General features: G+C 40.2%; 1 protein-coding gene across 1 annotated transcript; it reads right to left on the reverse strand.

The window, feature by feature from the left end:
• Positions 1-260: 260 nt before the first annotated feature.
• Positions 261-14,305, reverse strand: CRABP1 (cellular retinoic acid binding protein 1). Its single transcript, XM_050903495.1, has 4 exons — positions 14,187-14,305; positions 13,453-13,631; positions 10,610-10,723; positions 261-589 (listed from the first exon to the last, which is right to left on the reverse strand). Exons 1-4 carry the CDS (start codon positions 14,254-14,256, stop codon positions 539-541), a joined length of 414 nt encoding a protein of 137 aa, XP_050759452.1. The 5' UTR covers positions 14,257-14,305; the 3' UTR covers positions 261-538.
• Between the last annotated feature and the right edge of the window lie 12,706 nt (positions 14,306-27,011).

Here is a 27,011-nt window from a genome sequence, read left to right on the forward strand (position 1 = left end):
CAACTCTCCCAAGGAGACAGGACAGAAAGAAGGAAAGAAGCAGAGCTCTGGGTTTGAGAGAGCAGCCTGCAGCTCCACAAAAGGCCTTGCAATTCACTTGCTCTCCTGCGTTTCGTGTTGCCCTAGGAGGTGTTCCCTGACAGCATAGTGCTAGCCAACAGCAGTGAAACTCCACACTGACTTCAACAGAGGGTAAAAAGTGTTTCGGTCCTAACCAAAGCACTGCTGGGTTTTCTATTAAAAACACCCCCAAACAGCTGTGAGTTATGCCCAATAAGTTTAATAATTGATGAAACCATAGCAAGTGACAACTACAAAATACAAAGCAGACACGAAAAATGATGGCATAAAAGTGGGAAGGAATAGTGTCTGCAATGAAAAATGAAAGCAAAATACACTTAACAGAGGATATGGGTTCAGATATAACACACACGGTCACATAAAACACCGCATTAGTAACAGCACACACAGATACTCATTATACTGGGGATTTTCACAGTTCTCCACTTCATCCCAGATGACAAGTACATTGATGTTTTTACTCTCTTACATAAATTCTTGTGCACACAACATCATCAGCACCAAAGGTCTGGAAAAGAAATAGAAATCAATCAGAAGAGATGGAACCAGCAAACATTTAACACCTTTTTTAAATGTTATTTTTACTATAGGAGCTAGTTCTACAGCAGAAATACATTTTCCTATGTCTTTTGACAGATGAGAGTAAAGAAAGGAGTCATTTTGGAAGAGGAATGCAATGTAAGTGACCTTTTTTCCAAGGCACGATGAATTTTGTCAGAATGATAAATGATGCAGAAATTCCCTTCTTCTATAGTTTCTTGGCATGCATTTATAAATAAACATGAGAAAAGAAAGAGAATTTGGAATGTACTGTTGTTATATTTAGAAACAGTTGCAGCACTTTGAACTGGAAATGCTGAGGGTGGAATTCAGATGACATGTTCAAAAGGTATTCTTTGATATTTGCAGGAATAAATCAGAGTAGTTCAAATGGAGTCAGTGGAGCAATGCTGAAGACCAGGAGAATGTATACGTATAACCTGTAAACATAATGCTGCTGCAAGATGTTGACACACCATGCTAGGATACCAAAATCCTCTCTCCCAAGCTGTAATGTGGGCAGTGTCAATCACAACCTTCTTTCAGGATACTGTGACCTTAACAAGTGGATTTAACTGTGATAAGGGTCTGAAATGAGGGCACGTAATGGAGAAAAATGTAGTGGAGAACAAACTCATTTCACATGACTAAACATCTATGAGATCTCACAAACGCTTGATCACTACACATCTGAAAGTCACTGACTTACTACAGACTATGTGCCATTATCATCCCATTTCTTATACCAGGTTCAGTACCTCAGTGTACCTTGATTTTCCAGATACTTAGATTTGGTGTTACATGATGTTATACCATGGACTGAAACAGAGTTTCAGATATGCATCTGAAAGCCTGCTTTTTTTCAATCGCTCTGTAGTTCTGCACTTAAAAGGCAATTCTACCACAGCAATATTGCAGTACAGATTATCAGGACATTTAGGCAGGACAGTGATTATGGCAGCTGTCTGAGACAGCCACCTAAACCCCAAAGTGTTTGCATATAATTTCAGATCTAGCAGGCTAAAATCTAAGCAAGCAATTAAACATGAAGGAAATAATGGGTACAAGAGTGAGGAAATACTGACTGCAAAAAACTTCACGTTCAGCTACACTGACAGACAGTTTCAAGCTCACCGCTAACAAGTTGTGAGGTGGGATGTTTGGCTGTAATAACTGCCAAGGTCTCACTGGAAAATATAATATAGACCTACTCCATATAAAGACCTACCCCAGTGTGTTATGAAAATTCAGCTGGACTTTATTTGATTTTAATGCTTTCTACACCTGTTTTGGCCAACATCTCTTTGAAAGGACTTGGCTTTAAAACTGACTCTGGCTTATATTTTGTTCACTTTATTGAGGAGAAAAGTCTGTTAGTATTTTGGAGATACAGGCTTTGTTTTTATGCATATAAAGAGCTTATCATATCAATCTTTATATACATTTTTAGCTTATACATGAAAATGTCTGAAAATGAACATTAAAGGACGCAGATAGTTCTCTATTGCCCACAGCACCAGCTGCAAATACCCTTACTATGGCTTCCTTCAACATTTCCAAAATTATACACAAAGGCGAAATTATTTCGGCAGGAGCTTTGCCAGAGAAAGCAAGGCAGAGTCAAGACCATCCAGGGCTTGAGGTTGTCTGTGGAGACTGGAAGGTCACTGTGACAGTGATTGTCTTGCTATGGTACATTCAAGCACTGCTAAGCACAGTGAAGTTTGGGTCCCCTGCTGCTATTTCGACACAAATCATAAATAATAGTAAAACAGTCTTTGTGTAGTGTTCTTCAAGAGCTGGCACAGCCCCAGTCTGACAGTTGGAGCTGCACAGATATGCAGCCACATCTTGTGATGTGAGTGGGTGCCACATCAGCCGGTTCTAATGAGAAAGGCTGCAGCAGCAGTTTGCCAAAACTCTTGTAACCTCCCTAGTAAATTTATGTCTATTCTTTCGGGAAACTAAGAGACAAACTCCTTCCCCTAAACCTGTGCAACAGCAGTAATTCTCACACAGGTCAGCAGTTGTATTGAGAGGGAACACTGCAGGGAAGAGTAGATTGAAATAGATGTGATCCATACTGCAAGTCTGTCCTGGGGTGCCACTGTAGGTCTGAGTGCCTGAAATTCTAGTGTCCAGTTCTGAGACTGTGCTTCTGGGCAGAGCTTGCTCCTAAGACATCAGTGTAGTCTGACTGGGAGCTTCCTTGCAAGACCCACAGCAGGGAGTGTGAAAATAAAGATAAAAATTTGTGGAGGAAGAAAAAAGAAATAGTAACTTTCTGGGAAAGCTCAGTAGTATGGGTGCATCCCAACTGCATTGCAGAGGCAGCAAGTCCACTGTATGTACACACAGACTGACTGTTGTGCACTCACAGAGTCACAACTTGACATGCTTGTGACAAAGTGCAATGGCTGTTCGTTTTGTATTTCCAACATCCAGCTCCAACTGGACTTCTGGACTCTTGAAAATCTCAGGCAAAGGACTGCATTCAAATTGCTCTGTCAGGATAAAAATTAAGTGCGGACAACATGGACATACCTGGGGAACCCAAATACACAGTAGTCTTAATCAGTTGCTATATACAAGGATTGTCATTCTCTGCAACACACCAGTCTCACAGTCTGGAAAACCACTATAATTTAACACAATCATATATTTAAATCTAGATCATAAGGAGATAAAATTCATGCAAAGCCCAATTACAATTACTCTGGAGTACCATGTAGCCACTGGGCACTTCTCAAACAGCCAGGCATCCTTCCCTTGAAGACCCAGCTTAGGTTATGTGGCCTCTGACCTGTTTCAGCAATAAGCTGCATTTTTTAGCACTTAGATTTTATACCTTATACCCATTCTGATGATTAGCAACCTAATTCCATACTGAAGCACATAAATAAATGGCTTTGATTGTCATGGTTATGTACATGGTTTAAATGTGGACTTAGGTAAAAGGTGTTTCCCTATCTTATTGTAACTTACTAGCATTGTTGATAAAACTCCACTAAATGTTGCTAAACAAAGCAAAGAGGAACGTATTCAAACTTGCTGCATTCCTTTTCTTGTGGTGACTCACAGAAACATCTGATGTACAGCTAGGCGCAAGCTCAGGGGAAGATCCAAATCAAAAGGCTGTTACTCCTCTACCCTTCATACTTAAATCCTTGTATTCAGGGGTAGGATAAAGCAGTTTAGTGTCTATGGTTCTAATTCTAGATTGGAAAGAAGTGATAGTTCCTGTCAGAACAAGCAGACTTTAAAGATTTCCATGACCCAAAGGAGTAGAACTTCCTAATAAAGAGAGCGAGCGATCCTGGCTATTTGGTGGCGAAGTTTCACCAGAGCAACTAAAATAAAGTGCAACACTACCAAACTGCAATTCAAATCTAATGAGAAGATGCAGGATTTTCAAACACCACCTTCTCGTCAGCTTGCAAAGGCCCCACTTATCTTACAAAATGCTACAGGCAAAGCTTCTATCTAATCTAAAATAGGATTTTAAATGTGCAATGACTGCAAATTACAGAATTGTTTTCTTCACTTAGCTGGTCATAATCTGTAGCTAAGAGTCCAAAAGCACACTGCAAACAAAGCCCTGCACAAGGGGATAATCCAATAAATTGACCTCTCTCAGTTCACTCAAAATCTGACCACCACTGACATCATTAGAGATTAAAAGAGAATTACAGGGCAGTAATATATTACTGTATGAGTAAATCTGCTTTCTGAAGGCCTTCTTTATAAACATTTGCTGAGGAGCCTTTGTGATAAGTGGAGTGCACAGTGTAATTAGGAAGACAAATTGAAACAATCACCTGGGAAAGATCCCTTCTGCCAGTGTATGCAAAAATCCCCTATTACCTGCTCGTGACTGACCAACCTGCAGAGGTAACTTGCAAAAGGAATACAGAATACATCAGCAAACAAATGAAGAAGAGAAGATATGACTTAAATGAATCCTCAGAAAAGGCTTTGTCCACATGCAAACTTCCATGTTATCCAGAATAAAGATATAAATCTTCACAATAAAGGCATATTGCATATTTCCTTTCTCCTCCTGACTCCCGTAATGTTTTATGAAAGAGATTGATCATTATGGGGCCATAGTCACAGAAGGTGCAGCCCCCACTTTCAAACTTGGATATTAATAGCAAATCACCCAATATACAACCTCACTTTCTGCAGGATATCAGTCAACAGGACCATGCAAAATCAGGTCATTTATCAAGGTACCTAAATGTTGGTATTTGTGTTTGAGAACTGCTATATTATACGGTTTCCTCAGAGTCATGCAGCAAATGAATGACAGAGGTAAGAACATGAGACAATGGTATCTCCTAGCAGTAGTCTTGAAAGCCAGGACACAGCAAACATCTAAGCTAGAACTGATATTACAAGAGGCTATATACAGGCTCAGATGCATCCGAGATGCAAATGACTTTGGCTTCTTTCTCTACTTATATGTTTGGGATGTGACCCAGACCAGGCTGTACTAGTGAGCAGGGGCTGCAGATCCCTAAGCCCCCTTGTAAATCTGCTCGTGGCAAATAGTAAATTAAAGCATTAGGTCCATGCAACACATACATATGCATTATTACAGGCTCCTGTACTTTTATCAAGGCTGCTTTAATGAGGTCAGCAGCAAAACCCCCCACTGGCCTCAGTATGAGTAGACCCTCCTTTTGATAACTGATTTTATTTAAGAACACTCTCCAAAAACTATAGAAAAGTTAAACACTTAGGTAGTTTAACATTGTTCAATACAAGGCTTAGGCACATCACAAATCTCAGCATTCAGCTGCAAAGTATCTTTCCAAATCTGCATTGACCCTTCTCACCTACTATGTTTAATTTTAGAAGCCAGCAATATCATTTAAAAAATGTTCACTCACTCATCTAGGCTCCACAGTTCACCAGTTTTAATCACCTACGGCATGATTTTTCTGGGGAGGGAATGTAGAATAGAAACCATGCTTGAAACCCCCCCTAATGTTCTGATCTTTGACCCTTGCTATAATTGATTCTGAGAACCCCTGTGTGATACGTGAACTGTGTAAAATGTGGTCTGAGGCTGTTTTTAAAGCCCCTCTTCAGTAATCATCCACTTTAAAATGTTTGTGTCTTATAGATTAAACTAAAATCTATAGAGGCATGAGCAGCCATGAAAGCAGCAATGCAGATAAAGTTTCAATAAAAATGTTTCTCATTTGAACAGCTAACATTTGGAAGCAGCATCCTTTAACTTTGTAAAGAGCAGACCTTTTGTTCTTCTGACTTACACAAGTGATTGATAGCTCATTAACGTCCCTGACAAAAACACACAGCAACAGCAAAAACATTACAGAGTATAAAAGAAAAGGGAAGAAAAAGCATATTAGAATAGACTTAATCCCAGATCTTAATTTTCAGACAAGTAAAGGAAATATATATTTTGTGTTATATTCTGATCTTGATTGCTCAAGTGCTAATCCAAGTATAGTTTATGAATGTGGAGTTGTAAATACAGATATTCTGACTCTCTGTATGCATTACAGTCTTAAAGTACGGTACAATATAATCTAAAGATACAGTCAAGACAAACAAATGTGGACTTTGATGGGGATCTATCCTTTTCACCCCTCCTTGCTTGCATATTCCGTGTAATTTTTTTATCTACATTGTTCAGTACTTCTAAACATGCAGCACTGAAATCCCAGCAAGTGCATCAGATCAGATTAGAATAAACAGCACTGATGAAAGTAGCTGCAATGTTCTAACACATTCACAGCATCTTTTTTATAAAGCAGAGCTTGATCCTTCTTCCCTTATGCAGCTGAAAGGACTCTTTCTAACAGAACTTTAGACCTACATCTGTCATTGTATGAGCCAAATATTATTTATGCTACTAATAAACATAATCTCATTCTCCATGCTGCAAGGAGCTGAGAACTAAAGGCAAACTTAACTGGTACCTGAAGGTAAAGAAAACCTTTGCTAACTAAATAGTTTGTTCCCAGCATCTGTGTACCAGAGGACATGATGTGACATGGAAGACCATCATATTGCTCCAAGGGAATATCTTCGAAGAACATAAGGAATTCTTCTGCCAGGATGCACGAAAGATTGATAATTATACAGTAATATGGTTTCTATTTTAGCTCTGTGGTAGTCATGACAATTCAACAGTGATTTTTTTTTTATTATATGTGATAATAAATGCATTTTATTTAACATGCTGTGTTGGGGAGAAAAATATATCCTTCCACTAGGAAAATGTCATAATCAAATGGACCCCCTAAGCAATGCAGAATATTAGATCAAAATTATGTGGCAAAGCTCCAACATTTATGCAGCCAGTATTAGCAGAGTAAAACTCATTCCTTACCCCCTGCCTGTTGCCCCAAGCCTTTTTTCCATTTATGCCTCAGTCTAACAGTCTAGATTCCTTCTTGCAACTTTTTCCAAATGGGGTATGTGTTTTCTTGATTTCTTCTGCAAATGCATGTAATAGCTAAGAAGGAGACTCAAGACTTCTTGAAAGATTTCTTTGGACAGAGAAACAAGAGCAGAGACTGTGAGAATAAGTATCAGCTTTACAGAGTTCCTAAACTGCTACATCACAGGCTCTGCCCCATAAAGACAGCTTCCCAGCTGCAGACATCTAGAAGTTCACAAGAATGTGGTTTCCTTCTGCTTATTTAAGGCGCTCTGCCAGAATGAAAATAGGGAAAGCTTACCAAAGCACATCAGAAAGAGTAAAGGAACAGAAAATATTTCTTAGGTAAGTAGGGAGGTTTGAGAAGCGTGAAGATGGGAATTGTTAAATGTTTGAAGTGATATGGGCAGCAAAACTGAATGAGAATGAATTTCAGGTCCTAAAGAACCCTAACAAAGCTGGGAGGATGGAAGAAGAAAGAAAGGAGAAGACAAAGAAAGATCTCTTCTTCTCACTGTGATCTTAGTTTTGAAGAAGTAAGATCTAAGTGGGGGTTTGCAGACTCAGATCCACGGAAAATTTCCAAGCATAAGATAAAATAATCTACGTTGAATCTTTCTTCACTGGAGTAATGAAAAACCCAAACACAGTTGAGAGGCAAGAGATCAAAAGGGATCACAGGGTCTTCTCACTAAGAGTTCCTATTCCTACTTTGTTCCCTGTTATAGTTGAGGAACATACCTCAGCCAATCCCTTCAGGTAGTTTAGCTTTTAAAGCCCAAATAATGGTCTGGAGGGAATATTCTGGGGTTCTAAAATTAGGGGCCACAGACAAGAAAATGTAGCTTCCCTTACCCTCTTCTGTCTTCCTCCAAACAGTAGAACCCTTTGCTGCCTCCCAGAAGGGTTAATTTTGGCTATCTTAACTTCTCCAAAGGACCAGAGACCTCACACTCACCACCATTCCTCCCAGAAACACCTCACTGCTGAGCTTTAGGGTGGCAGAAGATTTTGAACATGTTGACCCATGTATTTAAAAGATTTGTACATTCAGTCCCATCAAATGTCACAAGGGGCTTGAAAATCTTTGTCCTGAGGACCAAGTAATGTCCTAATATTTAATAAAGCAAAAGAGGCCATTATGCTCCAGAAAAGAGGTAGGAGAATGGAACTGCATATCATATTAAAAAGACAGAGAGAATGATCTGGATCACTTGGAAGCAAACATTATATTTTCATAATGGCCATGGTAAAATCATACATTGTAACCAACGAACATAGTCTCAACTTGCAGGAGAGGGGAAGGGGATCAGTCTAGGGAATCAGAAATCAGGAAGATTACTTGGATCACGATCAGCTGAGCCTGAGTTCCCAAAGAAGAGTTAACAAAGTGTTCGCATATAAATCGGAATAATTTCAGATAAGAGTAGGGAGATGAAGTCACCACTACATCAGGTGCTAGTGTGATTGCTAGCAAAACAGTATGTGTGGTTCTGGTGTTCATAGTTTAGAAAGGAAACTGATAAATTGGAGGGGGTTATAGAAGCACTGAAAGAATGACTCAAGGAAAGCTTGCTTTATATTGAAGGGCTCAAGGTCTTCCAATGGTTTAGCTTAACAAGAAGAAGGTTCTTCCAAGAGGTGGCTTGATCAGTGTTGTTAAGAGAAGTATTTGCAATAACAAACTTTAGACATATTATTTAGGTTCTTTTATACACAATATGTAATGACTGGAAGTTGAATCTAGACATATACAGATTAGAAATAATGTGTATATTTTAATGGCAAGGAAATTAACCAGTAAAATAACTTATCAAGAGTTGTGATTGAGTTCCTATAAATGGAAATATTTTAATAAGAAGGAAGTTTTTCTAATTTATATCCTAATTTGAAAAATAATTAATTCAGAAAAGCTCAACAGACTGTATTATACAAGAAAAAAGGTTAGATGGCTTTATAATCTTAGAATCGCTTTGGCTTCTTAACCAATCTCATTCTTCTTCCCCAGCAGGGTAAGTTCACATTGCTGATTGCAGGAGGCAATTGTATTATGACTGGCTTTCTTGCTTTGCTTGGAGCAGTTCACTTTGTTTAACAGCTGCCTCACTAGTTCATTGCTTAAATAATAAACTACAGAAATGTATTGTTAGAAAGCTGGAAAAATTATAGTTGAGAATATATTTTGTCCACTGCACTATATATAAAGATGTGAAGCAGAGATCAAAGTACTTTGCCTCCTAAAGTTTTTTGATAATATAAAGAATTCCAGTGGTTGAGTCAAAAGAAATTATCCAGAATTGGAGTATTCATTCAATAGAAACCAGCGTGATTTCACTAACAGCATACACCTCCTCATAAGGGGTGGGTGAACAGTTCCAGGATGTCTGGAATAATATTAACACCTTAAAAGCTTTTTGTTTATACTTGGTTAGGTTTGGGTCCTGTTTTTGTTTCAGATGCCATCTTAAAAACAGAGCTCCAACTGCTTTAGAGAAACATTGGGGAGGCTGTTTGGTTTTTAAAGTGCAGAGGTTTAGTTAGTGTGATAGCTTGAAATAAAACCTCCCTGCTTTGATGTTTTCTTACCTGTCGCTCCAGCAGCCTGTCTTCCATGCCCAAACTGATGAGGCGTAACAGTCTAATCAACTATTTATCTGGAATTCACTAGTAAGAACGTGCAATAAAATGATTTGGAACTCAGGCTGAACTGTGCTACTTGTAACTTAGAGAAACTGTGTCTTTATCCAGTTCTGGATATTGTTTCGTTAATGTAGAGGGACTACTGAGGAAAGTATTCAGTGAAGAGAACTCAACTCTTAACAGAAATAAGTACAATATAAATAAATAAACTGCACATGATTCATGGCGTAAATGGCGAGGCAGTTGCAGAGGTGCTGCTCAGAATGCCAACAGTAACCCAGCTGCTATAGGGAAGGTCACACAGGAGTGAGGGGATGTTGGCTGACAGCAAATGTGCAAATCGGTGTATTTCTGAGAAACTCATGAAGGCAATTCTGAACTGGATTCAGACATGATCAAGGAATTGGGAAAGGTGGCAGAGATGGGGGAGGAATTATATGTTCTTCATAAACAGACTGAGATTAGAGCATGCTAACAACATGCCACATCTTTCCTGCTATACACCATGTGATTGCGGATAAGAAGCAAAATATTATGCACATGCCTAAAAAAGAACGTTCTCCAGAAATGAGGTCAAATGCCTTGATCTCACTTTCACCAGAGAAAATCTGCAATAAATCAAGCAAATTCTTTGGTGGTGTTGTGAATTTACAGAGCAGAAGTGGCCCACTTGTGATTATTCTACCAGTAAAAGTATGGCAAAAGTTATAGCAATAAAATGCAAGTGAGAACCTGCATATATCTTCATTTGTTCTTAAAAAAACATTTAAAAAGAAAGGAAAAAAAGTTATGTATGAATTGTACTGTAGAGGATTATGAAAATGGTAGTTTTCCAGATGGATTTAAGTAAGGAAAAATAGTAAATCATACTACACGGTAACAAAAAACTGTTAATATGGTGCATGTATTGGGTGGGTTCAAGGTTCTTACCAAAATCAGCTCATCATTAGCTAATTCTCGAGTCCAGTATGTTTTGGGGCCATCTCCCTCAATAAGAGTTTGTTTGCAATAGATCTTGTTTTCATTCTCCCAAGTGGCCAAACTCTGCAGGCAAGAAAACCATTATGAATAACATTAATTATATTCCCCAGTAGCATGAGGCAGAGAGACAACAATGAGCAATAGCGAGAATAATTGCTGCAGTAAAGGAGCAACACATAGATAGATGAAGGCAAAGGGAAAAAGACATCAGTGGAAAGTGGTGAAATCAAAATTAAGGTGTGAGGGGGCATTTCGGAAATAGGTAAATGTGTCTTTTCAGTGTAAATCCACATTTGTTTCCAAATTAGAAAGCCACCCAGTTTTCGTAAAATGCTTGATGTTAAAAAGTATAATTTAGAAACGTGATAATGTAGTGTCTGCATTCCCAAGCATCTTTGTACACAAGTGGTTTGATCTGACATGTTATTTATCACTACAGAGTCCCCTTAGTGTAAAAGCATAAAGAATCATATGTATCATGTTGTGGTCATAAATAATACAGTATTTGTCACTTACAACCTTTCATGCTATATGGCACTGTGCCAAGTTAACTGTATATTAAACATTTATTGTGCTAACAAACTAGAACAAATCACAACTAAATTAAAGAAACTTTGTCAGAATTCTAGTGTTTGTGATATTACTTTTTTAAGCTTGTGGGTCTGGAGATTGAAATACCCTTGGGCATTTTTCAAAGCATTTCAATAATAACTATGAAACCACTGAAAAATAAAAAAAGCCCATAGGATTTTGTTTAGCTTTCACAAACAGGCAAGCCCTGACTCTGTTGCTTTTCATTCTAGCATTGAGCTATTATTCTACAGTGCAATGGAACAGCTGTGCAGAAGGATGCCCTGTAATGAATGTGCAAGTAATCGCTTTATAACTAGCACATGGGAGACATTTGTTAGTCTGTGATTATATACCTATACATATATATATAAATATACATACACATATACATATACGTGTGTGTGCATATGTATGCATAAATTCAAGTTAACACTTCCCAGACTTTGCAACGGAAAAAAACTTTACTTTGATTTAAAATTAGTTGTTTACTTTATAAATATTTTTTCAAAACAATAGGATTTTTAAGCCAACAAGCCATCTCAAATGGCAGTTATAAAAGCTACGCCTTGCAGTACAACTACATATGACTCGCTCTTTGTCTGTATGAACAATGGATCAAGTTAGTTGGCAGAACAAAACCCTCCACTCCATAAAGTGTATCAAAATCTATCACCAGTCAGCAATTTTGCCAGATATTGCAAATTACATTCTGAAGTATTATTTTATTATCTGTCAGTTTCTGCTCTGTGGCCACATCTTGGTTATATACACACAGCAGTACAACTTATTCCTGAGAGTAGACTATAAATAATTTCACAACACATGGAAAAAATTTACTACTTCACAAAACACATTTCTTTCAGATTTTTCCAACTTTCATAGCTTACAGCCGTAATTATTGTTTTTCCATCTGCAGCAATAAATCCTTCTCTAGAAAGCGGGTCACATTTATTGTATATGCATTATGCATGAAGACACTAAAATACTACTTTTGTCGAACAAGATAAATTAACAAAGCCAGCAACATTTCCTGAACAAACTGTTAAATATATGATAACTCATCCTAGAAATCAAGTGGATGTACTAAATGTTCACTGACTCCCAGAATCTGCCTCCCTTTTTCATAAATTTAAATTCACAGCAATTGCACCGGAGATAGTAAGTTCTGAATTTGTAGTGGTACAAATGGTCTCAGAAGCTGGCCCAAGAATTAGCAGAGATCATATTTTGGAAAGTAGATTATTTCACCATCATAGGATACTTTTAAAACTGTATTCTGCTTTGGGACTACATTCTGATACTCTTTATTCATACTTCTTTTATAGGGTTTTATATATACTTCTCTTATAAGTGTGAGAGTAAAGTGCCTGAGGAAAGGATAACTAACCCATGCCTTTGATAACTTTTTTCAAAAGACAGCTATGATCACAGCCCAGTTCTCCACTACCCCGGATCCCATGTATCTACACCAGCGAGAAGCTGGTGTCAGAGGCTGCCAACTTAAAGCCCCCTCCACGGCCATAGAAGTGGTTACAAAGGTAGAGGAGCAGGGGCTCACACACAGAATCAAGCCCAAAACACTCCAGTGAACGCCCTCTAATGCACTTCTGCACAAGGAGATGGTGTAATTATGGCTGGTGTAACACTAGCTGAAAGTCTGTCTTACACTGTTAAAGACTTATCTGATCAGCAAACTGGAGACATGCACTTGCAAGGGAATGAAAGAGGATTTCAGCCCCAAACGACCAACAGTCTGCGGTCCTCCTTGTGAACTCAGCTGATTCAGTTTAGGACAAAAGTTATGTCAGGTTTGTGTGCTAAATCCTGACTTGAGGTCTCTCTTGCTCCACCATTCCCCATGTTCCCGTCAGGGACAGAGGTTTCACTGCAGCTGAGGTCTCCAGGGGAGAGGGAAGCAAAAAGAGCTGGACAAAACCCTGCCAGCCAAGGAGCTGGCAAGCAGGTACTCTGCCTTTGGGATCTGCCACGCTCTGTTGCCTTCAGATTTCAGTTTTACCCTGCAAGAAGGAGAATGCCGGACGAGGGACAAGAGGAGCGGTGACCACCAAGAACCCACAAAGAGTGTTTCTGGGAAGAAGAGGGCGGAGGGCAGCAATGCCACTGTCTGGGGACACGAGCAGGAGTTGTGTCTGTCCCATCTAAAAAGAACTTGGTCACACACACACACACACACACACACGTCCCAGCTCTCCTCCTACCCTGCACTTTCGTCCATCCACCGTCTCCTCCTCAAAGCTCTCTCCGATTTTGAAGTTGATCTCAGTGGTGCGGACAGTGGTGGAAGTTTTGATGTAGAACTGGTCCCCGTCCTGGCGGATCTCCACGTGGGGCTTGGAGGCAGCAGCCACCGCCACCTTCCTGAGCATGGCATTGACACCTGGGCGAAGCGGGGAGGAAGCAGAGCTTGAAGTCGCCAGCCGTGCCCTGGGCTGACCTCGCCCAGCACCACGCAGATCGCGGGGGGCGAGAGGCCGGCGGCGACCGCAGCGGCGGCGCGGCCCCGGGGCACCGCGCGTAGCCCTACGACAAAGCTCCGCACAGCCCGCCGCGGCAGGGAGCTGCGGCTCTCCGGCAGGCTCTGCACAGACGGCAAGCGCGGGGTCTTGCAAGGATCCCCGCGGCACGGCGTGGCAGGAGCCGCCGGGCCAGACGCAGCCCGGATCCCCGTGGCAGAACCATCAGCGTTCGCAGGTGAGGCTCTGACCGTGCCGTGCCTGCGATCGCCCCTCTCCGGGCAGGGCTCACAGCTTTCCCCCGCGCCGGAGGGAGGCTCTCCTGCCCGCGGTCGGCGCCCGGAGCTCTCCCGGGTGCCTGCCCCTGGAGGCACCGGGCACCGGAGCGCGGCTCCGGCTGCAGCCCCCCCGTGGCCCCCTCCCGCGGGACACAGCCCCGGGCTGCCCGCTGACCGGCGCCGGGCTACCCCGCGCCTCACCCAGCGCCTTGAGGAGCTCGTCGAAATTCTCGCTGCTCCTCATCTTCCAAGTGCCGGCGAAGTTGGGCATGGCGGGGCGGGCGCTGCGGACGGCGGCGGGGACGCTGCGCTGCTGCTCTCTCTCCGGCTCAGGCACCTTGTGAGCGGGGCGGTCCGCGGCGGCGACTGGGAGAGCGGGTCACACCCACCCGGCCCCCCACCCCTTCCCCCGGGGCCAGCACCACGCCGCCAGACAGCCGTCCCCCCTCCCAGCCATGGCCCTGCCATCCACCCACCCACCCATCCATCCATCCGTCCATCCATCCATCCATCCTTCCAGTCCTCCATCCATCACTCCCTGCCTGCCTGCCTTGCAGCCTGCCAGCTGCCTCCTGGGGCTCGCCAGGAAGGAGAGCCCAATTGTCACTTGTCCCACAGCTGGGGGGGGGACATTGAGGACTTGAAGAAAGGCCTCAGAGGCAGGCAGGGAAGGGAGAGGGCAATCCAAATAAGAGCAGCCTTTCCGGGCTCACGCTGGATTGATCCTCACCACGGCAGGGCCGAGGCACAGTAATACAATACACCCTCGCCCCCAAGCTCCCCGCACGCACAGGCCTCCCAGCCTGGTGGGCCTGCGCACCAACAAACCTGCCCCCAACACTGCTAAACTGGACGACCACCAAGTGCCAGGGAGCAGAGCCCTTCCCAGGGTAGGAGACTGTTGTAAGGAAGCTGTCACTGCCCCCTGATCCAAGTCTGCCCCTTTGAGAAGGGTGAAGGACAAAGACGTACATAATGTCTATACCGTTCCCCAGTCACAGCCACGCACTCCCTCCTTGCTCTGTGGCGCTTTTGGCAGTTGGAGGATATAGCTGCGGAACCAGAAGGTATTCCTACTGCATCAGAAAGAGCAGTGCCCATGGCGGTCACAAGCTTTTATGGAGAAGCACATCAAGCTATTTCACACTTACTTAAACTAACACCAGTGTGCTAAAGATTTGAGCGGTGCTCTGTGCCTCTCAGACTTTCCATGACCATTTCCATCATCTTTGCTTTGAATCCCTCATTTTCAGGTCAAAGATGCTAGATTGAAGTTCCTTATTGCAGCTGATTTATCCACATGATTCAGGGGAACAGAATTTGATGGGTTAAGGCATATGGAGTTTTTCTGCTGCTATTGTGCATAAGGAAATACTCAAAACATTCAGAGGTCTGTGATTTCCCACTCAGAACAGAGCCAGATGTATTTTAATTATAGGAAAACCTTTGCTGAGCCAGCTTCATGGTACATTCACAACCATTCTTCACTTGTTAGACTCACTCTGTAACATGAACAAGTCGGTTGAGGTATGTGTTCACTCCTGGAAAATGTATAGATCTGAGAGTTACTTTAGCCATATGTTAGGCAGGATTCTCCAGTTCCTATATGCTGAAATTTGCTCTCATTTCTTATCCCAGAAAGAATTTTACCTGAGTGAGAACCACAGAACAGAACCACATATTTGTCTGTTGATAGTCACTCTTTTTCTACTGATTTTTTTTTCTGCCTTTTCAGAAGGACACCCTGGAGACCTGGTATAGTTCTTCAACTGAAGTATTTTCATGGAAAATGTGTTTTTTCCAGGAAATGAAAATTTCAGTGAGGAATATCTGTTTTCAATAACAGGGTCTCTCTTAAGAAAAAAAAAAAAAAACACCAGAAAAACCCCACCAAAAAAAAACGCCAGCACAAAGCATTTTTCAGTTTTAGTAAATGACAAAAGAATTAATCCCCATCTGAAATGCTTTGTTTAAAGATTTCCACTTGCCTCAAAAAAACTCCAAAACAAAGAAACAAACAAACCACTTGGGAAAAAAAACCCAGACACAAATAATTTCCCTATTGCAGGTAGGTTCAAGTCTTACAAATAAAAGGCTGCAGACCCAACAAACCCATACCAAGTCTATATATTGCTATGAAACAGTGAAGAAAAACCCTGCTCAGTCCCTCAGTTTCAACTTCCCAGTTGCACAACTGAAAACATACTACCATGATCCAGGCTTGCTTCCAGAATCCTGCAGAATATGTATACGTGGAGCCCAGTGGAAGTGATATGGCTCACTCTTTGCAGGATAAAGTCCTTAGCTACCTATGATAATTAGTATGTGCAGGATAAACCAGATAGGAACCACCTATCTCTAACTGAGAAAATCAATTGGCCCAGAAGATTCTGAGGGGGACAATTTATTCTTCAAAGGACCAATTAAGTTCCACAGCTATTTCATTTGCTGCACCACTGATACGAACAAGAACTATTCCAGTAGATGTTAGCTGTGAGAGTGTTTCTAAGATGTAGGACTTGTTTTCTAGGTGTTGGACTGTGGCCATGGACCTATTTCATGAAGACCAGGAGAGAGCCTTCAGAATACGCTTCATCTAGAAAGTGCGGCAAGCTAGAAGGAACAAGTGTCTTCGGGCAATAAAGGCTCTATTCTGCAATGGCAGTACATTCAGCTATTCATCCTAAATACATAGATATCAAATTACATATTTATTTACATGATAATCTTATCTGAAGACCGTGAGGTACCGATCCACCTATACAGTACAGTTTCTAAAACAAAAACCCAGATACACTCCAGGGTGTCTAATTGGCTCTGTCTGGCAATGTGTACATATTCACACCTTATTTATACATAGTGGCAGTTTCCTTCAAGCACTGTATACTGCGGACTCATCAACTGTTTAGAATTAGACCTCAAAGTTCAACCACAGAAGGAACTGTCCCTCTCTGAGACTGAGAGGCCACTGCTGCTAGCACATGTATTTCCAGAGCCAATGTCTTCCCTCTCACCAGTAGTTTTTCATGTATACACAGTAGTTGAATTGATCACCAATACTGATTCCCCCCTTGCCCTTTGTGTTACTTCTGTATCCTTTGTATCCTTTCTGTGTGCTTCTTCCCTTTCCTTTTAAATAATTTATGTTTTCCCTCTCTATCTCAAAAATATGCCTTCATGTTTCTCTGGCTTTGCTAATTAATTTAAAAGTCAGCAGGATTTGAACTCCAAACTCATAAGGAACCTAACTTCAGTCCAACAAAAGTTTAAAAGCAAAACAACTCTTATATTCCAGTCGCTTAAGACAGCTAAAGCTCAGTGAGAAAAATGGTCTTTTTGTTTTTCCATTTCGTGTTTTATGAAAATATTGTGGATTGTAATCCCATTGCATTGTGGAATACAAATCCCCACTTAGACTGATAAGGCAACAGTGAGATGTAACTTAAATGGCAACAAATTTCACATGGCTTATGTACTAGTTACACCAATTAATTATGCATGTAATAATAAGGATATAAAAGTCAATAAGAGCTAAATTTCTATTTTATAAGCTGTGATCCTATCAGTTAGCTCAATACTACTAGATTAATTTGCATGCTGAACTTTTTGGAGGAAAGGGAAGAAAAAGATAAGGAAGAAAATATGGAAAGAAGCTTAAAGGAAAGGAAAACAGAGGTGGGATGTAAGATCCATAAAGAATATAGCACTGTTATAATAAAAAAGATTAAAAGGGGACAGAATGTGAATTAGGATCAGTTTACTGCATGTCTTGGATCACTCAAATGAAGGACAGAAATAATATCACTATGGCAGATATGACTCAAATCTCTACTGTTATAAAGGGAAGGTAGCTCCACTGAGATCAGAAAGCTATACTGATTTATATTAGCTGAGAATATTGCCCGTGGACTTTAACCCTCTTCATAGATCCTTATCCTAGCACGGCAGCAATAGGAGATGTTTATCAGGTCATGCTGAAATAACCCAGACTAAAAGGCAGTTTTACTTTTCTTTCAATCTCCTTCTGTATGTAATTTCCCCATTAATGTTATGGAAAACAGTTTGATTTTCAAAACATCCCCCTCAGCATTTTTTCCCCTTGGCATTTATTTTATTTACCTGAATCCCCTAAGGCTGATCCTTCCCTGCAGATGGATCTAATTAATCTTTCCAACAGTGCCCCTAAGACAAAAGAAAGTAATATATGTACAGATGGGACCGGGGCTCTCCATCATCCATACAAATAAGTGACCAGTAATGTGACCAAAACTATCCCCTTGAGGTTATTGACTGACCACTGTGAAGTCACACAAAGCTCAGTGTAAACAATAAATTTTATTTACTAAGGTGGTACCCTAGAAAAAAAAGATTGGTTTAAGGGAGAATATAATAAATTATTTCTGACATGAATAAATTATACAACTGGAAAGCAAATTGCCATCGTAAATTTATCTGCCAAATTAATTTACAATGGGCCTCTAGCATGACAATAGGTGAAATGTAATACGAATGTATGCAGAGTAAACAGCATTTCTGCAGTGTTGCCTTGTATCTTCTACTGCACTCCCATTAAGTTGAAAGAATACCCACTATTCCCAAGCTAAAATGCTAGAGGGATTTCCAGCCCCAAGTTATCCTTTTGGTTTTTGAGACCTAACTAATAGGAAAGTAAATTAATTCTTGCATTGTTAGAGGTGGACAGTGTTTGCCAGTTTTATATTCTTTAAGAAAAATAAATATTATCATCTTAATTCCTTCCCTATAATATTCCCTTTCAAGGGGAACTAATTGATGTGTTCTCTTCCACAGTCAGGCTTTAAGCTGGCCACCTGCTCTTTCTATCTTCTTTTCTGAACTGCTACAAGAATACAGTAAAACTGAGAATTGTTTTCTTAACCAAAGTAAAATTTGCTGCTCTTACTCTGAAAACAAAGGGAGTTTGATTGTCTTTTCACTTGGGCATTAATTCTGCAGACTGCTGAGCAATTTGATCCTGATCCAGCAATGCGTAGTAGCAATGCTCGTAACTTAATAACTATGAACTGTGTTTTAGAGGTGCTCATGGGTGTGTTTTCCTGGGCCGGTACCAGAATAAACCCACAAATATCAGTGGAGAGGAAAATCAAGATCACTCAGTCTCAGACTAATATTCTGTCTGTAATATAAATTAGTTTAGATCACTGCTTTGGAAAACCACTTACAAACTGCTGAATAGTTGTGCAGAGGGTCATACTGAATAGCCAACATCCAATATAGATTTTTAGTAGCTGGACCTTTTAACATACATGCACAGAATTTGAGCATTGACTGGGAGTGTTAAGAACATTAAGTGACATTGCCTTCTGTCCAAACTGTCAAGCTATCACCAGCTGCCTTGAACAGTTCCTGTCTCCCAAAAGTCAGATGCTGCATGTGGCTTGGCAGCTGAAAGGGAGTTACAAATCCCCAAGCCCCTTTGGTTCAGATAAAGCAATATGGCAGAAAGTAACAGTTTTGAAGCAACATTAACAATCTGCCAAGTTTAAAATACAGTCTTGTATGAACAGGAAAAAAATCTATTCACATGATTAAACAGAGCTTTATGTTTTATTGGGTAAAATAATGTACTTCAGAAAGAAAAAGAAAACAAGACTTTATTGAATTTCAGAATCCATGACAGTTGAGAATGGCCTGGAGGTGAAAGTCATCCTCTGTGAAGAGCCTTATGCATGTTTTAATGGATTTTTTGTGGATCTGTGAATCAAGGATGGTTCTCTGAATGAAGAAGAACCTGGAGAATCCCAACAGATTTTTGACAAACTAGCAAATAAGATTCTAGCCTCCTTTTCTCTTTCCACAGCTTAGCCTTTACTGAAGGAAGCTAAGTTAAATAGTCTATTCTGACTGATTCAACTAATTTTGGGGATGCTTCCCTTCAGCCCAATACTTTCGCTTCAGACAAGATAATGAACAGCTCTTTAAGCAGTAAAGTCACTTACACTTGCTCACAGGCAACCTAAGGCAAGGACTAGGCTAGGAGAGCAGAGGATCTGAGGCAGGAGCTTCCTGGGCTCCCGAGGTTGGGACACACTGGTCTACATAAATCTCTAGGAAATAAAATGAAGCCGTCTCCAAGCCAAATAAGCTTTCATAGGTATGTCCAATAATCAGGAATGAAGTTACTGTTCCCCTATCAGAGGCTTTTCAATAAATACCTCATATGATGTATTTAATAGATGTCTCCAAATGTGCACTTGAGTCAGGCAAGGGGTAGAGGTGTTGATAAAGCAGCTCGTAAAACCCAACCTTTCCTATGAGCTACGTCTGGTAGTTTCCCTATATGGTCACAACAAATAACTGAATAATGCTACAAAAGTGAGAGTGGTGCTCTGCGTGTTACACAGCCTTGGTTTGGTACTTCAGGTTGTGACATTGCGGAAGTTTGGTTGTTAAATTGGAAACACTCCCCATAATCACTAATGCAGAAAAGTTGTTTCTTTTTCATGAAGGGGTTATCATGACATTAGAAATCAGTGATTTTCACAGAGGCTTTCAGGAACTCTGCAATTCTCATTTGCTTGAACAAAAGGCATTAATAAAGCCATAGCTGTCAATATAAAAGTAATCAAACTGTGTCACCTCTTCTCTGAAGACAACGCAGGTCTATTAAGATTTACTTACTCAGGCAGATGGACCAAGCCGATGCATGGTCATTGGAGACTCAAAGGATCTTCGTCTCCAGGGACAGAGGACCATGTTATTTTTTCCAAATGTCCAGAAGAAGAATGAGTGAATTCAAAGGAATATATTCTCATTTAGGTCTGGACTGAACTCCCAACAGGGCCATGTCCTGAAGCTATAGAGGCCACACCATTTTGCACAATCCTAGGTTTTACTCTGGTGCCCTGACCTTTGTGTATATGCTAAATTCAAAAGCTTTTCACTACATCTGGCAGACAAAAAGAAGATGAAGAAAATTCATTTTCCCTTTCCTAACAAAACAGAGTATTTAGCATTCCACATAAATTAGAACCAGGAAATAGGGATCTCATCCGTTAATTCAATTTAAAATTCCAAATGTTTTTGAAAGCTTTCTCATCAGCCTATTTCAAAGCAATAATAAGTCCAAGGGTTTGGGGTTAGTCCTTACCAATATAAACAACTATAATTCTACTAGTTCCAGTGAAGATATGACAATTTATACTATCAGAAGACGAGGTCGATGAGGTCTAGAAATATGTAAGCTGTAGGTGTTCTAACTCCTATCAATCCTTCTCCCATCTTTTTTTTGTCCTGCTAAACTTTGGTCAGAAAATGACCTTGAGTACAACTGCTCCTTCCATTGTTAACCCTCTGACCTTCTAAACTAACATCCTTTGCTCTTTCTAATTCAGAAGGTTTCTGGGGCTTATTAACTAAACAGGCCAAGTGACCGTTCCCAACTGAAACCAGAGTCTCTGACAAGGAGGTCATTGTTTTCCAGGCTTCCTCCCTAGTACTAGACCTACAGATTTCAGACTGAAAAGGAATAATACAGACATTCTTTGTCTAAACATTATCTGGAAAGCATCAAGATAACTCAAGCCACTTCCTCGTCAATTAAGATTAGAGGGGTCATCTCTAGGGACCTAAGTGATTATGGCCACGATTTTCAAACTTGGATGCTGAAATTTGCAGCAAGCTATATCATGAGGTATCTAAATAAAAGAACCTCAGTCTTCAGAATTAATAATAATTTGAACTCCCACTGATGTCAGTAAAAGGAGAGGGTACTTGGCACCTCTATGAATCGCAATATTTTTATTTACGTGCCTCACTATACGCTTAGATGCATAGCTGAAAACAATCAAATTTGGAAAGTATGAACAAAATTCTCAAAAGAAGATGCTGTATTTAGGCTTCTAAATTATAGTTTAGGATCCACGTGATTTTCAAAAGTGCTTATGAGTGAAGTACTTATTTTTGAAAATTCTTTCCCTTTTCTTTAGGTAAGACATAAAAAGTCTGACGTTCTGAATGGTTGTACAGGTTGAGGGATCTTCATACAATACGTCCTGGAAAAGCAGAAATTCTGGCCGAGATACAGGGGCATACTACTAGAGGCTTCAGTCATTTAGGAACAGCAGACATATTTTTACACTCATGCAACTCATTAGTACAAATAAGTCACTTTCTACAGAATTTGTCTCACTTTTCTCAAGAGCCCCTTCCTCAAAAGAGCCCATTCAAAATCTAAGAATCTAAGAAATCCATTCTGTACGTCTCCAAATACCTTTGAACTCCTCTTATGTTAAAGATAATGGCAGTAAATTTACTGGAGTACTAAGGAGGCTGTAGTTTCTCCCATCAGCACCACCTAGTGCAGAGCATGCTTCATGTCACTGCGCCCACATGTAGCTCTTCCATCTGTATCCCACATGCATTCAGCCTTGAGCAGTTTCCTACGAGCATCTTCCATCAATAATGTTAACAGGAAAAACATGGGAGAAGGACAGGATATTATGTCAAGTAATTTCAAGATATCAACTCTCAAAGTAAGGCTAGGTGAAATACTACAACTGAATTTCAGCAGGGTATTTTCATAAAAGCTGACATACAAACAATAGAAAGTTTATTATATAGGTACACTATTAAAGGGAAATTGCTAAACTTTAAACTTGGTTGTGCTGATGTAATCTCTCTACTTTTCAGAACAGAGGTGACAGAAAAAGGGGCCACACTGAAGCTGCAGGCATATTTAAATTTTTATTTTAATGTAATATCGGTTTATTTTGCAAACAGCATCAACATCTTTCCGTTTCAGAAATCTAAACAGCAATCCCAAACCACAGATTTTAGAGCAAAAAGGTAAACACTTCCTTTTTACCATTAATTGCTGTGGGTCACTGAATAAAGAGCACTCTCCTCATCTGAACTCAATTTCTGCCACCAGAGTGTCAGATGGCTATAGCTTTCCAACCCATACAAGAGATTCTCCCTTTATGAAAGGAAAAAAAAAAAGAAAAAAGAATGGCATTGTTTGTTCTATCATTTAGAGTGTTTGTGTCTGGGCAGATAGTTTATAAAAGCAGAAATGTCATTACGTGCGCATTTTAAAAGCAATACTAAGTCTACACCCAAAAGAAAAATTCAATAGTTCCATGGAAACAGCCAGACCTAAATCATAAAAGGGCCTATGAACACAGACAACACTAATCTTTCAACTATGCACTGTTTTTTAACATTGCATTAAAAAGGCCGTCCCAAGATTAAAGTCCCCATTATGCCAGATGCTATCGATGTAATTCTGTCTACATTTTTTCATTCATAAATAATTGTGAATGATATTTTCTTGGCACAAACAAATCAATGTATATATCTGGGACCCAGGCTGTTGAATCTCTGCTAAAATGAAGGCTACAAGCCTAAGCAGAATTTCTAAAGAGAAATGGAGCCCATATGTCAGAGACATAACTTCAGATTATCACAGCTGGAAATGAAGAAATTGTAGTATATTGATTACGTTTGATTTTGCTCAATGAGCTATGACAGAAAGCCACTAAGCTGAATGCATCTTCCTTTCTGGAACAGGAGGGGTTCTGCCCATAATACCACTGACTTTGAATGGACTCTCTCTAATGTTTTTTTTGTATTGTTTCTGAAATTCCATGATCTACTGCCAGAGTAGTAGTAATAAAAAGAAAAGACTTAGACTAACCAACCTAAAGAGAGAGAGAGTTTAGTAATGGAGGCTACTTTCCTGAACAAAGAGATGTTCCACTATCAGAAGCAAGATCACTGGGAGGGCTGTCTATGTATGATCTAAAACAAAAGGGAAAGATTGGTAAATATCAAGGCAACTAAACTGTATGCAGGAGCTGCTTGTGCTCCAGGAAGCTGAACTCACTGTCTATTAAGGACTTGATACACTATGGATTTCAGTATACTGTGGCATAGATGTAGCACAGGTGTGGCATAGGTGGCATAATGCTTAGGCCATCAGCCTATGGGATACCAAATACCTCTGCTTCCAGGTGCCAGATATCGGAGCTGTACCTGCAAAGCGAGAAACTGAGGGGTAGGAGCATTGATCAATGGACGGAGCTAAGAGCTGGATAGGGCTCAGCACTTTGTTTCAGTCACAAGGGAATGGTGCTCTCCTGGCAAGGCGCACAAGGACAGATTGTGACACCAGCTACAATTATCTTTGCCCACTGTTATTCGTGTGAGAGGTTTGCTGGTCTTCTCAAGTGACACCAGCAAACCTCTCTGCAGAAGAGCAACACCTTGCTGCTTATGATTTTGAGATATCCCAGTTCTAGAAACAATATTTGTCTTTGGGAAATGGGCTAATTATCATGGACTTAATAATGAAATATTTACATTAACTCCTTAGAACAATTATAGGCACAAAAAAAAAGGTTCACCATCCCTTTTAAGGTAAACAGCATATAAACTCCTCCTGACTTTCTGCTGTTAAATCAGACCTTCATTCTGATGATTTATTTCTTGCTTCAGAAAGACACTGCCTGTAGCTGTGATTAGACAGAATATACTTTCACAACAATCATCTAATGCACTTCCCATGTTTTTTAGTTCAATGACTGACAGCGTAGTTTGCTGCTGGCTAAAGGTTTCAAATTCTGTTTTATCTGACAGTTCTAAAGGCTCGGTTGTGCCATACTCACATGCAGTGAGTGGTATGACACTGACTATATATAGTATGCCACACCACTAGTCACTTTGGGTAGGAAGAAACCCATAAATATATGTAAAGTATTACTGGCTTAAGCCATTATCTCACGCATCTGAAATGACTCACATAGCCCGTTCAGCTGGCATACATCTCAGATGGAGTTCCCAACCTTGGAAAAGGCTAGGCAAAAAAATAGGTGAAGTATTTGACCAGTCATACTGTATAATCCTGCTGAGGGAACCAGTCTGTGCAGCCAGCTCTCAAATGTCATTCCTTCCTGTGGATGCTGTGACATTAATTACATCCGACAAGAAGAGTAGGTGGGCCACCATGCTAAATATGAAACAGACTCACAATGGCAATGAAAAGCGAGACAGGAGCAGAAAGCCTAAGTGACACAGTGAAAAGACAAACAGACAGCTGACTACCTATGTGGGACTCTAATTGAACCAGTACCAGTGGTATGCTCCCTGAAGCAAGAATTAAAAGCCCTTAGTACCTTGCAGGATCTGTAACTTGATTTTTTTTGGCACAGGCCTTCGCTCTTCCCAATAAACCCACTAGTAAGCTGGAAAAAAAGATCTGCACCATGGTCTCCCCATTCTAAATGTGTATCAAAAGTGGAATGTAAATAGTATGTAAGGTCAGCTAGAGCTCACATAGCACTAATTAAGTGCATGACAGTCCTGACTATTATATCTAGAAGACTGTTTACTGCTGCTTGTCACAGCCCAACAGCAGCACATCAACACTCTGGTTTCAGAACAGATCAAAACCTTTCATTTCCTGGCCTTGGGCACTGACAGCAATAGAAAAGAGGAGGTCATTTATTCATGATATCACTGCTTGTTTTGGAGTAGCTCTGCTCGATTGACTCTTCGTGATCTCTAGACACCATGTAATGTAGCAGATGAGAATATTAGGATAGCACTGTGTGCATGTGTAGAAAGATGATGGGAGTATTAGAAACATTTACTTTACAAAGCCATCAGGTGTACAAGCCAACACACTGCAACAATTTTTAAGTTCTTGGCATCTCCCCCAGGCTAATTGTTTCACTTGTGGGACAAAAAGAAATAATTGATATTTGGAATTTTATCAGAAGAATATAAACAAAAATCACTTCCCTTAGCCTGCAGCTTAAAAGAATGGTACTGTAGGAATCTAATGTTTTAATACTATCTATATGAATATTATGTTTACATAAAACTGATATAATTTAAAGGTGCCACAAACTAAGAAAAAAAATCATATCTGTCTGTGATTTTCCTACAAATTCCTGTAAATGTAAAGAATTGGAGAAAAAATATTCTTCTGATATTCTTTTCAGCTTCTTTGCTCTGTGAAATGTAGGGTCCAGTAAATTCTGGTGTTTTCTTCAAATTCTCTTTGGAGCTAGCTCTGCCCTATAGGGTTAGTTTCAGTTTGGAGATGGGAGGGAAATCTAGTGCATCTTAACCAGGACTATGCGTGGTCACTATGGTCATCTGTGATCATGCAGTAGCAGGGTCACAGCATTTAGTTGTTCCACATCCCCTTTTATATCTTTACCAAACAAACAGTATAGAGAAAAGCATTTAAAAAAATGAGAGAAGTGGTAGCAAAGCCACAGACCTGCAGGAGGACTCTGTGCAGCACCTACTTCAGCTTTAAACACATTGCTTTAAAGTGATTCCGTTTTCTGCCAGCTGTATCTCACCAAGGTGCATATTTACAGCAATAGCATGAAAGCAAACTCACTCTTTTAAGTGAGATGCCAGAATTGGAATTTAATAAGGAAAAAAAATTTGGAAATCAAATTTTAAGAATCCTTGTTATATCCCCATCCTCACAGGAAAGCATATTGACAGAATAAGCCTCTGGGTCAGGCAAGAAAAGAAAATAAAGAAGAGACTACTGCACTTGCACACTTCTAGAGGAACCCCTGTGGTATAAAGCACTGCAGGGGCAATGTGGCAGAAACACAGACTTACATTGCAGATGCAAATATGGTCTGCTGCTTTAGGAAATCATTATTTCTCTACCACTTGGATCAGTCCTACGAAGATTAACTCCTACCAGAACGGATGTCACTGTACTGATATCTAAGAACTTGACCTGCCAGAAAACCAAATTAATGTCTTTTTCATACATACATTTTTGTATACAGCACCTCCTCACCATTTTTCCCTAATACACAGAACAGTGCAATCCTACAGCTAGAATAATAATACTTTATCTATGAGACTGATTTCACTGTTAAGCAAGCCTTTATAAAAACACAGTGTTTTATCTGGAACATTATAAAAATTCAGCAATTTTCTATCACTTTCATTAAATGCATGTCACATTCATATACAAAGAACATTTTCCCACCAACTTAGAAAGGTACT

The sequence above is a fragment of the Gymnogyps californianus genome, chromosome 11 (assembly GCF_018139145.2).
Source record: "Gymnogyps californianus isolate 813 chromosome 11, ASM1813914v2, whole genome shotgun sequence".
NCBI lineage: Eukaryota > Metazoa > Chordata > Aves > Accipitriformes > Cathartidae > Gymnogyps > Gymnogyps californianus.

Excerpts from the sequence above, each read along its gene's own strand:
- CRABP1 (XM_050903495.1), bottom strand. The coding sequence starts at position 14,256 with ATGCCCAACTTCGCCGGCACTTGGAAGATGAGGAGCAGCGAGAATTTC. Across the intron at positions 13,632-14,186 it reads CGAGCTCCTCAAGGCGCTGG|GTGTCAATGCCATGCTCAGG; the intron begins GTGAGGCGCGGG and ends CGCTTCGCCCAG. Across the intron at positions 10,724-13,452 it reads TGGATGGACGAAAGTGCAGG|AGTTTGGCCACTTGGGAGAA; the intron begins GTAGGAGGAGAG and ends TCTTGCCTGCAG.